Source organism: Phycodurus eques, chromosome 2 (assembly GCF_024500275.1).
Source record: "Phycodurus eques isolate BA_2022a chromosome 2, UOR_Pequ_1.1, whole genome shotgun sequence".
Taxonomy (NCBI): Eukaryota; Metazoa; Chordata; class Actinopteri; order Syngnathiformes; family Syngnathidae; genus Phycodurus; species Phycodurus eques.
Window position 1 is genome coordinate 2,400,806 of NC_084526.1, and position 10,568 is coordinate 2,411,373.

The 10,568-nt window shown below is 41.1% G+C and overlaps 1 protein-coding gene across 1 annotated transcript in view; it reads right to left on the reverse strand.

Moving 5' to 3' along the window:
* Nucleotides 1-10,568, reverse strand: part of znf536 (zinc finger protein 536) — a 179,819-nt gene that overhangs the window by 147,244 nt on the left and 22,007 nt on the right. The window contains exon 2 of the mRNA XM_061704916.1: nt 10,229-10,303. Within this exon, the coding sequence (XP_061560900.1) occupies nt 10,229-10,303 (75 nt within the window). The remainder of the gene's footprint in view (nt 1-10,228; nt 10,304-10,568) is intronic.

Consider the following 10,568-nt stretch of genomic DNA (forward strand, 5'->3'; position numbering starts at 1 on the left):
TCCAGCCGTGTCTTTTATATTCCCTCCCGGTGCCGCTCTAACGACGCTCCAGCTTCTCCCTCCCTCCCGTCGTCCCGTGCGAGAGGCAGTTTATGTGCCTCGCGTGGTGCTGCTGGTTTGGTTAGCAACAGAGTTCAAATTGGCTCAGCATTTTTTTTTTCTTTGACGTCCCAATGTGGGTTAGGACGACTCCACAAGATTCCACTTTCATTCATCTGAGACACTGATTACATGCCTTGCTCTATACTACGGCTTACACGCTTGCTAACCTAACTACTGAGTTTGGGTAACAGTCGTAACGTGTCAGGATAAGGGTAGGTTTGGTGTCGGTTAGGGTATAGGGTTAATACGGGTTATAGTTTTTATGTTTGGGGTTCGGGTTAAGGTTGGGGTTGGTTTTAAGCCCTAAAGAGATAATACACCCTTGCCCCCTAAAGTTTGGGGGGCGGGTGGATTGGGGTGAAATTTGTTTGTGGTTAATCAGAGGCACTTGTGTTTTACACTGTAAAAACCTGGCGCTTAAACAGGGAGGTCGGGGAGTTTGAAGGAGCGCGTGCGAGGCGGACGCACATTTAGCGTGTTAGCGTTAGCCGGCAAAACCTTCAATTCCCATCCGTGTCTTCTGTATCCGCTGCTCGTTTCTGTTGCCGCCTTCTTGCCCTAACGACGCTTTCCCCCAGTCATTCCCTTTCCCCTCCTCCGTTGAACAACACAACACAGCGGAGTCGTTAGGACCCTCTCTTCATTACTTGAAAAAAGCAATCATTAGACACCAGAGTATATACGTAATTAGAAAATCACTTCCTTTGCAATGGCGGCTAAGTAGTTTACATACTGTAATTACAGGGACAAAATCAATTTTTAATCATTTCACTGATTGGGCTCATCAGCTCAGTAGGAACATTGTATCCTGCTTGTTGTGCCGCCGCCACCGTCGCAACATCTGGGCTAAAACAATTAGCCTTTTGTGGCGCACGCCGCCGTTACCGCCGCAGTACCGCCTCGCGTCTCCGCTTCGCGCTCGTCTCCAAAATGCCGTTTGGACATTCGGGACTCGGGCCTTCCGACAACACTTAATCATGGCAAAATGTTCGACATCAATGCCATCCAGAAACGCTGTGCCACGTACATCATCTGGAGCCGTTCCACAACAATATTTACCCCAAGAACATACACAAATGTAAAAAGTGTTTTCATAAAACACATCTTGCTTGCCAGATATGCCCATTATTACATGTATTAATGCGTGCAGATTGCTACAGTCGTGAAATCTTGACTTACTCTGACCAGCCAGTCAGAGGAAGGAAATCCGCTGACATCATCAAGCCCCCCCGCTCTGTCCCTGTGAGGGCGAATTTGATATCTGATAGGGAAAAGAAACTGTTCCATTGCTAATACAGTTGAATGAAGGCAATGGAACAGCTGAAGTTTCAAGGGATACAATTGCCCCCGTCCGCCATCCTGCCCTTGACTTGAACACGGTGATGGTAATGAATCAATACGTTATAATAAGACGCAAAGAGCCAGAGAGGGGGGTGGATATAAAAACAACATATTGCTCTTTTTAACAGCTCTTGTTGTTTTTAACCCGTGTGGTGTTTTTTTTTTTTTCCTTCTTTTTTCCCACCAACTGTTTGGAACGAGGCCCTGCAGAGATGCCACCTTGCTTGCCGCGTGCGCTAACACTTAACACGATAACACATGGCGATAGACTTAAAAAATAAATAAATAGATGAAAATAAAAAAAAAAACAAAAAAAAAAAAAACTGAGGATTCTTTTAAAAGAAGAATTTGAAATAGAAATCGTCTGTATCAAACTCATTATTAACAATCGTTATAACGACTGTCTTGACTTGAACGTTTCAGCTAATGGACGCATATTCGTGATTGCACTTTGTAATAGCACATTTATTCAGTCAGTCATTTTTTTGTATTATTATCCATCATTTATTCTTATTTAAAAAATCATTTTGAACCAAAAACTGTTGCATATTGTTTGTTGAAAAGTAGTGCAATAAAAATGATAAAGAAAAATAAAGATTTTTCCCTAATAAAAATCGTGATTACAATATTAATCAAAACAATCATGCCATAATTGTGCAGCCCTAATGCAAATGAATACCGGCTCCATACACAGTATTGTTATCTCTCTCATTGACTACTAATAATTATCTGTATCAGCCCTGAAAAAAAGCATATCGGTCCATCTAAAAAACAAAAAACAAAAAAAAAACTAAATAATTCATAAATAAAATATTATTATTATTAATAATAATAGTAAATAAGAATTTAAAATAGGAATATTTATTATCATCATCGTCCATACAATATTAAACCGTATTTATAATTGTCAAATGTACTACTAACTGTCAAAATGCAAAAGTTTAACGTTACCTTACATTTAGTCATTTTAATTCAAGGATTCATTCATTCATTCAAGGAAAGTTTTATTGTCATACCGACACACTATTACATATGATATAGCACAAAATGTGTTACCTCAAGGTCCCTGATTAGCCCAATAAGTCATACACACACCATACAATTTGAGTTTCCAATTCTAAACAAGTGTAAAAGAAGTTAGGGTGTGTGTGTGTTAAGGATGTCTGTGTGTGTGTGTGTGTGTGTGTGTGTGTGTGTGTGTGTGCGTGCGTGCGCACGTCATCATTGGCTAATCAAACGCTTTGTATTCGTATGTGAAGGCGGCCGATCGATGAGCGTTAGCTTCAACTCTCTCGCTCACTTTGAAACTCAGGAAATCACATTTCAAGAGGGGGGGAGGCGAGGGTCCGGTGGGCCGAAGGGGGCCAGAAGAAATCAGTTAATGCATTGATCACCGGGCCTGTATGCAAATCACATTTTCACCGATCAATGGCGTTCATTAACGGCTTCATTTTAGCCCCTGCGTCTGCTATCCTGTTAGCTGCCGCTAACCTCACAGATGATGGGTGTCGCCGTGGTGCCGAGCACGCACGTAAATTCCAAGAATTCAATTTGACCCTGAGCCAGCCAGCAGTAAAACATGAGCCGCAAACGTCCCGCACGCACTACATTTATTTATGACCGGACGCTTTATTGCAAATATATATACATATTTTTTTAATATATTGTATGGGGGGCACAAGCCATTGCAAACTGTAGGCCGGTCCCAAGCCTGAATAAGTGCAGAGGGTTGCGTTTGGAAGGGCAATGATTAGTAAGGGGGAAGAAGTTAGAAAGGCGCTAAAGAGAACAAGGGTGATGTGCAGAGCAGCGCGAACGACAGAGGACTAAACTTGATGAGCCACACAAAGTTATGGGAAAGAGTAGTGGAGGCTCGAAGTGAGTATTTGCAAGCAAAAGTATGGTTTCATGCCTAGAAAGACTACCAAAGATGCCTTGAGGGTGTTGATGGAAAAGTACAGAGAAGGTCAGAGAGAGCTACATTGTGTCTTTGGAGCTCGAGAGAAAGCCTATGACCGAGTACCCACAGAGGAACTGTGGTACTGCATGCGGGAGTCTGGAGTGGCAGAGAAGTATGTTAGAATAATACAGGACGTATGAGGACAGCAGAACAGTGGTGAGGTGTGCTGTCGGTGTGACAGGGGAGTTTAAGGTGGAGGTGGGACTGCATCAGGGATCAGCCCTGAGCCCCTTCCTGTTTACAGTGGTGATGGATAGGCTGACAGATGAGGTTAGACAGGAATCCCCGTGGACCGTGATGTTCGCAGATGACATTGTGATCTGCAGGGAAAGCAGGGAGCAGGTGGAGGAACAGTTAGAAAGGTGGAGGCGTGCAGTGGAAAGGAGAGGAATGAAGATGAGTCGAAGTAGGACAGAATTTATGTGCGGAGGGGAAGAGTGAGATTGCAAGGAGAAGAGATAGCGAGGGTGGCGGACTTGAAATACTTCGGGTCAACAGTTCAGCGCCATGGTGAGTGTGGTAAGGAAGTGAAGAAACGAGTCTATGACAAGCCGAAAGGAAAAGAAGATACAGTACAGTTCATCCATCTCTACAGTTAGCCACAATATAATTACTGTTTTCACTAATGTCGGCTAACCCGACACATTTCCGCTAATTCTATCTGCGTTCACTAGCTCAGTCGATGTAAGTGTGCCAACTGTTCTCGTTGCTATTATACTATTGTAGCTACTGACGTCAGCTATTTAGATAAGGTTCTGTTTTTTGCTAATTATATGTGCTAGTATCCTGTGCTATCATATTTTCTACATGCTAACAATCATAACATATATCAGGTAAGTATCTCAGTCGATGTGGTAGAGTCCTCTGCTAACTATTGTTGCCAATTTCAGGTAACTAGCTGTGCTAACGCTCTGAGCAAATTACGTATTGTAGCTAGTATCAGCAAACTACATGCGCTTCTGCTACTTGCTAACTCGATGTCATGGTGTCTGCTAACTAAAGACTATGTGCTGACCATCATAGCTCCTGAGGTCAGCTCACTAGACCAAGCTTCTACTATTTCCAATTATATGTGCTAATGTGTTTTACAACTATGCTAGTTGCTAAATGCTAACTATTGTATCTTATGTCAGTTAATGAGCTCAGTGGCTTTGCTGTTGTACGTGCTATTTAATGTAGCTACAGATATGAGCACACCATAAGTGCTTCAGTAAACTAGACAAGCTTATGCTATTTCTAATCAGATGGACTAGTTTTCTATGCTCACTACTGCAGCTACTGATGTCAGCTAACGAGACAAACTTCTGCTATTCATTAATTAGATTATTTTGTATTATGTACTAACCAGACAAATTCCTGACACTTGCTAATTCTAGTGGATATTTGCTAACTATACAAAACTCTGCTAATTGCTAATGAGATATGCTAGTGTTTGTGCTAAACCTTTAGCCACTGATGTCAACTAACTAGATTGGCTTCCATTTGCTTGTTATATGAGCTAGTTTTTGTTTGCGATTATTACTATATTCAAGATACTGATGTCAGTTAACTAAATGAGCCTCTGCTAGTTGCTAATTTAATATGCTAGTGTTTTGTGCTATCTTTTGCTGCTACTGATGAATGCTAACTCAACAAGCTTTTGCTAATTGATATTTGAATGCCCAAGTGTTTTACGCTACCTATTGTATTTTCTATGCGCTTATCTGCTAACAATTGTAACTACTAATGTCAGCTAACTTGATAAGTTTCTGCTATTTGCCATTTAGATGAGCTAGTGTCCCGTATTAACTATTCTCACTAGTTTAGCCACTAATGAGGACTAACTTTTATGGCTACTGACATACTATAGTGTGCATAGGTGTGTGCAACGTTTCAGAGCTAATATTTCAGCTGTTGGGTTCCTTGCTTTGTTTTCACTCACTAGCTGCTGCCTGGTAATCAGAATAGCAGCAGTGTGCTAACCAGGAGAGAGAACAATATCCATTTATTGAAATACTTATTGGTCCCAAAATGCTCTTTAGCGCTTTCGCTTTGAAGCGAGCGAGTGTTTTGGATGCTCTGCGCTGTGGGCTTTAGAGGTTTGAGAAGGGGTGGGGTGGTGGTGGTGGAGGGGGTATAGGGGCAATCGAGGAGACCGGGGGGTTGGATTGGCGGGTGGGCCTTGCTCATTTGAAGAGCTTTAGAAATTATACAATTAGTCAGGAATGTAGGCCAGCGGACCCTGGATAAGTTCCCTCGCTTGCTTTCTAGTTAGCTTCTCTAAACAGGAAGTCAATTCATTTACAGCAAAAGCGGCACACCCCCCGCCCCTGTCCCCCCCTCAGGAGGTGCGTCATCCTCAGGCTATGCGACGGCGCTAATAGATGACGTGACAGGTTGCTCAGGTCTTCTCTCCAAGCATGCCTCAAAAGTCTATTATCAATTTAGCCCCTCGTCTCTTCCCCCTTTGTTTTGCTGCAGTAAATTGGTTGACTACGCAGGCCAAATTGTTTTGCAATTAAGACGTTCCCCGGATATACTCAGCACTCTTTATTAGGATTCCCACATAGTTTCCAGGCAGGACACACCCCGCTGCAACATGATTGGCTCCTGTGGCACGGGAATGGCAGGCTACGCAGATGTAACAAGATGACCATCCCAAAAATGTATCATCACATTTTTATAAAATAAAAACAAAAAAGTTCGTTATGGTTAGGTTTAGGGCAAGGGTTGGGTCTTAAGGTGGTTTAGTACGGGTTAAGGTTCAGATTAGGGTGGGTTTGGGTTAGTGGGAAACATTAACGCCGCTGCACTTAAGTCACATACTTCGTTTCCCGTCCGGAAGCAGTAGTGCATGTTCTGCCAATCATACAGCAGCCAATCACCGAGCCAGTAATAACGGAGCAGGGCGTGTCCTGCCCGGAAACTATGTGGAAATCCTAATAACGCACGCAAGCGCGCCTATTTGCCACTAATCAAAAACTCGGAATTTGGGGCACTGTGAGTCTGAAGACATGGGACCATCCATCCATTGTCTTCCGCTTATCTGAGGTCGAGTCGCGGGGGCAGCAGCCTCAGCAGGGAAGCCCAGACTTCCCTCTCCCCAGCCACTTCCCCGAGCTCTTCCAAGGGGATCTGGAGGCGTTCCCAGGCAAGCCGAGAGACGTAATCTCTCCAGCGTGTCCTGGGTCGTTCCCCGGGGTCTCCTCTCGGTGGGACGTGCCCCTCCACCACGACAAGGTGAAGGCTCAAGGAGAGGAAGACACGGGACTTCTTTAACTAATCACATTTCAAATTGGCTTCATGTTTTCTGTCATCTGACTGGTTGGTTTGAGCAATACTGTTATAGCCAAGTTGGACGAGCAAATCTGCTCCCAACCGAGAATGCCCACTAGCTAAACAAGACACAATGCTAGGCTATGTGGCTACAGCAGGAAGCGTCGCGTATCATTTGTCGCCATGCTGATTTGCTGTAATCTGCGTGTGCTGATTAGGACCACAAGCACAAAAGCTCTTAAATAATTATCCCGCCATGTAAAAAAAAAAAAAAAAAAAAAAAAAAAAAAAATGCTAATAATTATCCTCATTAACTCCCGCTAAGTGTGACACTCGTCCCGCAAATGAAGGCTGTCAGATGAAGACGTGAAGAGACTTCTGCCAGGATGCCAATCACGTCTTATTTATACCCGCCGAGCCGCCGCTAACCGCTAACTAAGCCTGGAGATGCTATAGAGAACAGAAGAAAAAAAATAAAATAAAAATGGACCCTTGCCATATGCCATGCCCCGTATACCAAGATGGCGTCCCAATGATGTCGTTTTGGGAACGTTCAAATGAATCGGTCGCCGTGTTCACAACTGTGACCATATTTGGAGAGCAGACGCAAATTGGGCGGGGTCTGTTACAATTTATAACTTAATTGAATTTTTAGCATTAACAGTGGCTAAATTTGTTTTACATTTTTAAGACAGGCGGCACGGTGGCCGACTGGTTAGAGCGTCAGTCTCACAGTTCTGAGGACCCGAGTTCAATTCCCGGCCCCGACTGTGTGGAGTTTGCATGTTCTCCCCGTGCCTGCGTGGGTTTTCTCCGGGCATTCCGGTTTCCTCCCACATCCCAAAAACATGCATAAATTGGAGACTCTAAATTGCCCGTAGGTGTGCATGTGAGTGCGAATGGTTGTCTGTTTGTATGTGCCCTGCGATTGGCTGGCAACCAGTTCAGGGTGTACCCCGCCTCCTGTCCGATGACAGCTGGGATAGGCTCCAGCACGCCCGCGACCCTAGTGAGGATAAGCGGCTCAGAAAATGGATGGGATGGATGGATGGATTTTTAAGACAGCATAAACATTAAATCATTCCTGTTATTTTTATATTAACTTAATGAATACTAGAATTACAGTATATTTTTATATAATTATTTATATTTGCTAGTATTTTAGAATTTTATACATTTTAAATAATTATGAATAGAATAATATTCATAGTTCCATTATTTCCTATGGAAAACGTAATTATTCAAAGTGTATAACTTATTTTTTTTTACACATCCACGACAGTTAAAAATACTTAAAACATTGTCTGTGCAGTTAATTAAGTTAAGCAATCATATAAAAAAAATTATAATATTTAGATCGAAACGTAATATTTCCATTACGTGTGTGTGCGTGCGACTCATGGTTTGTAGTTTGCATCATGTATTAGACTCAACTTAAAAAAAAGATATTACACTATTTCTATGCACTATTTTCCCCATTATATTATACTAATTGTAATAAAAAATTAAAATGAGCAAAACGTTGTATTGTTATATTTCCATCATTTTACATGTGGAAAACAAATGCATTGTTTACCAGCTTGATGGTTACCCATATTCATTGTATACATGTTGTATTGATGCACTTGAATGTAAACAAATAAAATTCTTGAATCGTGTGTGCGTGTGTGTGTTGTTGGTAGCATGGCATTGTCATATTCCACATAAAGGACACATTTTATTTTATTTTGCTATACATGGAGGAGTCATCATGGTTGTTATTACTTTACTTTAATACATATGTATTCATCTTTTTTTCATGTTTTAAGCGTGTTGTGTCTGCTTTGGAGTGAATAAGATTTTTCCCACAGGACAAAAAAAAAAAAAAAAAAAAGGTTTGCATTGATTTGGAATTTAGCACCGATCAATTTTCACAAACTCCCTTGAACTCACCGCGCGCACGCCCTGCCCCGCTTATGCACCGCTCATGGAACAACAATAATGTTTATAATATTTATATTTATAACGTGACTCATACTAAATTCCATCATGGACATATGAGATGACTCATATGAATCACAGTTAACAACCACACTAACAACAATAACAATAATAGTAAAAATACTGTGAAATGAAAAAAACAATTTTAAATAGGATTTGCATATATAAATGTGTATAATCCATAAATAAACGGTAGTAAAAAATAAAAAATCTAAAGAATTAAAATAATTCAGATACATTTGCTGAAGTGATTAATAAGTTACAGTGTTCGAACAACAACAACATTAATAATAATACCACATTTTATATTCATTTTACTGACAAATGTATCTTAATTAAATTATTTTTCAATTTTGTTATCATATTTTAAACAACATTAGTAGTAGTGGTGGTAGTAGTATTGTTGTTTTTGATATTATTATTATTATTATTGTTAACATTATCACTAATACTACTACAATAGCAATGCAATAAAATATTGCTTGCTGTACATCTATTGTGTATTTGTAAAAGACATTATTGGTTTATTTATTTATCAATAATAATAATCGTAAATATGTGCAGTGGCGCTTGCTAAATAATTGAATGAACTTCAACTCAGTTTCATAATTTTCATAAGCCGGCTTGCGAAATCACATCACATTGCTGCACATTTTGTTCCTTGAAAGATGCAATAAAACCACAACAATCCCACAATGCAATGCATGTTGCACTCACTCACTCACTACTCACTCACTCGTGTACAACTGTTATGCCTCATATTTACAGTTCTGTATTATATTTATATTATAATGCAATGTGTGTTTTGTAGGCTGAGTCTTCTTTGCGTGTTTGACGCATTGTTTATGCAACAATCAAAATTAAAAGAGAATGGCCATCTGACTATGATGATGACGGTGATGGCAGCTTGTTGATTACGCACACACGCACACAAATGGTGGCGAGGGTCCAGCAATAATCATATGTGCCATTTTGTGATGTCATCACGCTGGCGGATTGTCTTTCCCACACAGGAAGTGATGTCGAAGATAGCAGCGCTAACAAGACGACACCCTCATGACTTCACAACCAAAAGTGTTCTTGCGCTAACGTAGAACACATCAACTCTGAAAATTCAAATCAATTGTGACAAAGAGCAAACTCAACGGAGTTGCCATTGTCACGCAACGACAATCTCTCAAACTGATTCCAAAACCAAAAATGGTGTTGCACTAACATGAAAACGGAAAATTGCGATTGGCCGCAAGCTGGCCCAACTGACTTATAGTGTTACTGCTCTAACATAGAGAAAATCTTAGTCTCTGAGTGTTCAAATAAGATCGAAGAAGAACGTAGCGATGGCAAAAACATTTTTGGTAGATCACTCAACGACAATCACGCAAGTTGACAGCAAAACCAAAGGCGCTCTTGCTGTGACATGAAATGTATATGATGTAATGTATGAGGATTGCGACTGATTGCAGGACGAAATACAGTCAAATGTCAAATATCATTCCGTGCCATCTTGTGTGCTCCAATCAGCTGCTAAATCCGGTCAAATACAAAATGGATGAAATTGATATTCGTGATGACGAACATTTTCGATCGTACCTGTTGACGTACACCGCTCGCTAGCCCGTTAGCTCTCGCCACGTGGCAGGAAGAAGATAGCCGGCCAACACCAGGCTGCAAGCAAAAAGAAAATTACAGTCAAATCATTTGAAGTCTGACGACAACAGTGAGGTAGCTACAATGCTAACATGCCATTAATTGATGACGGCCATTATGCTAACTGATAGCAAGATAGCATCCCGAGTAGAGAAAGCGCATGAGTCGATTGAAAAAGGGTTTTGCATTTGTCCCTGGAGTCAGGTAACATTTGGAAGTGAGAAGGCATAACATGCTAACATACATATAGCATGATAACACGCTATGTACTGAAGATGCTAAG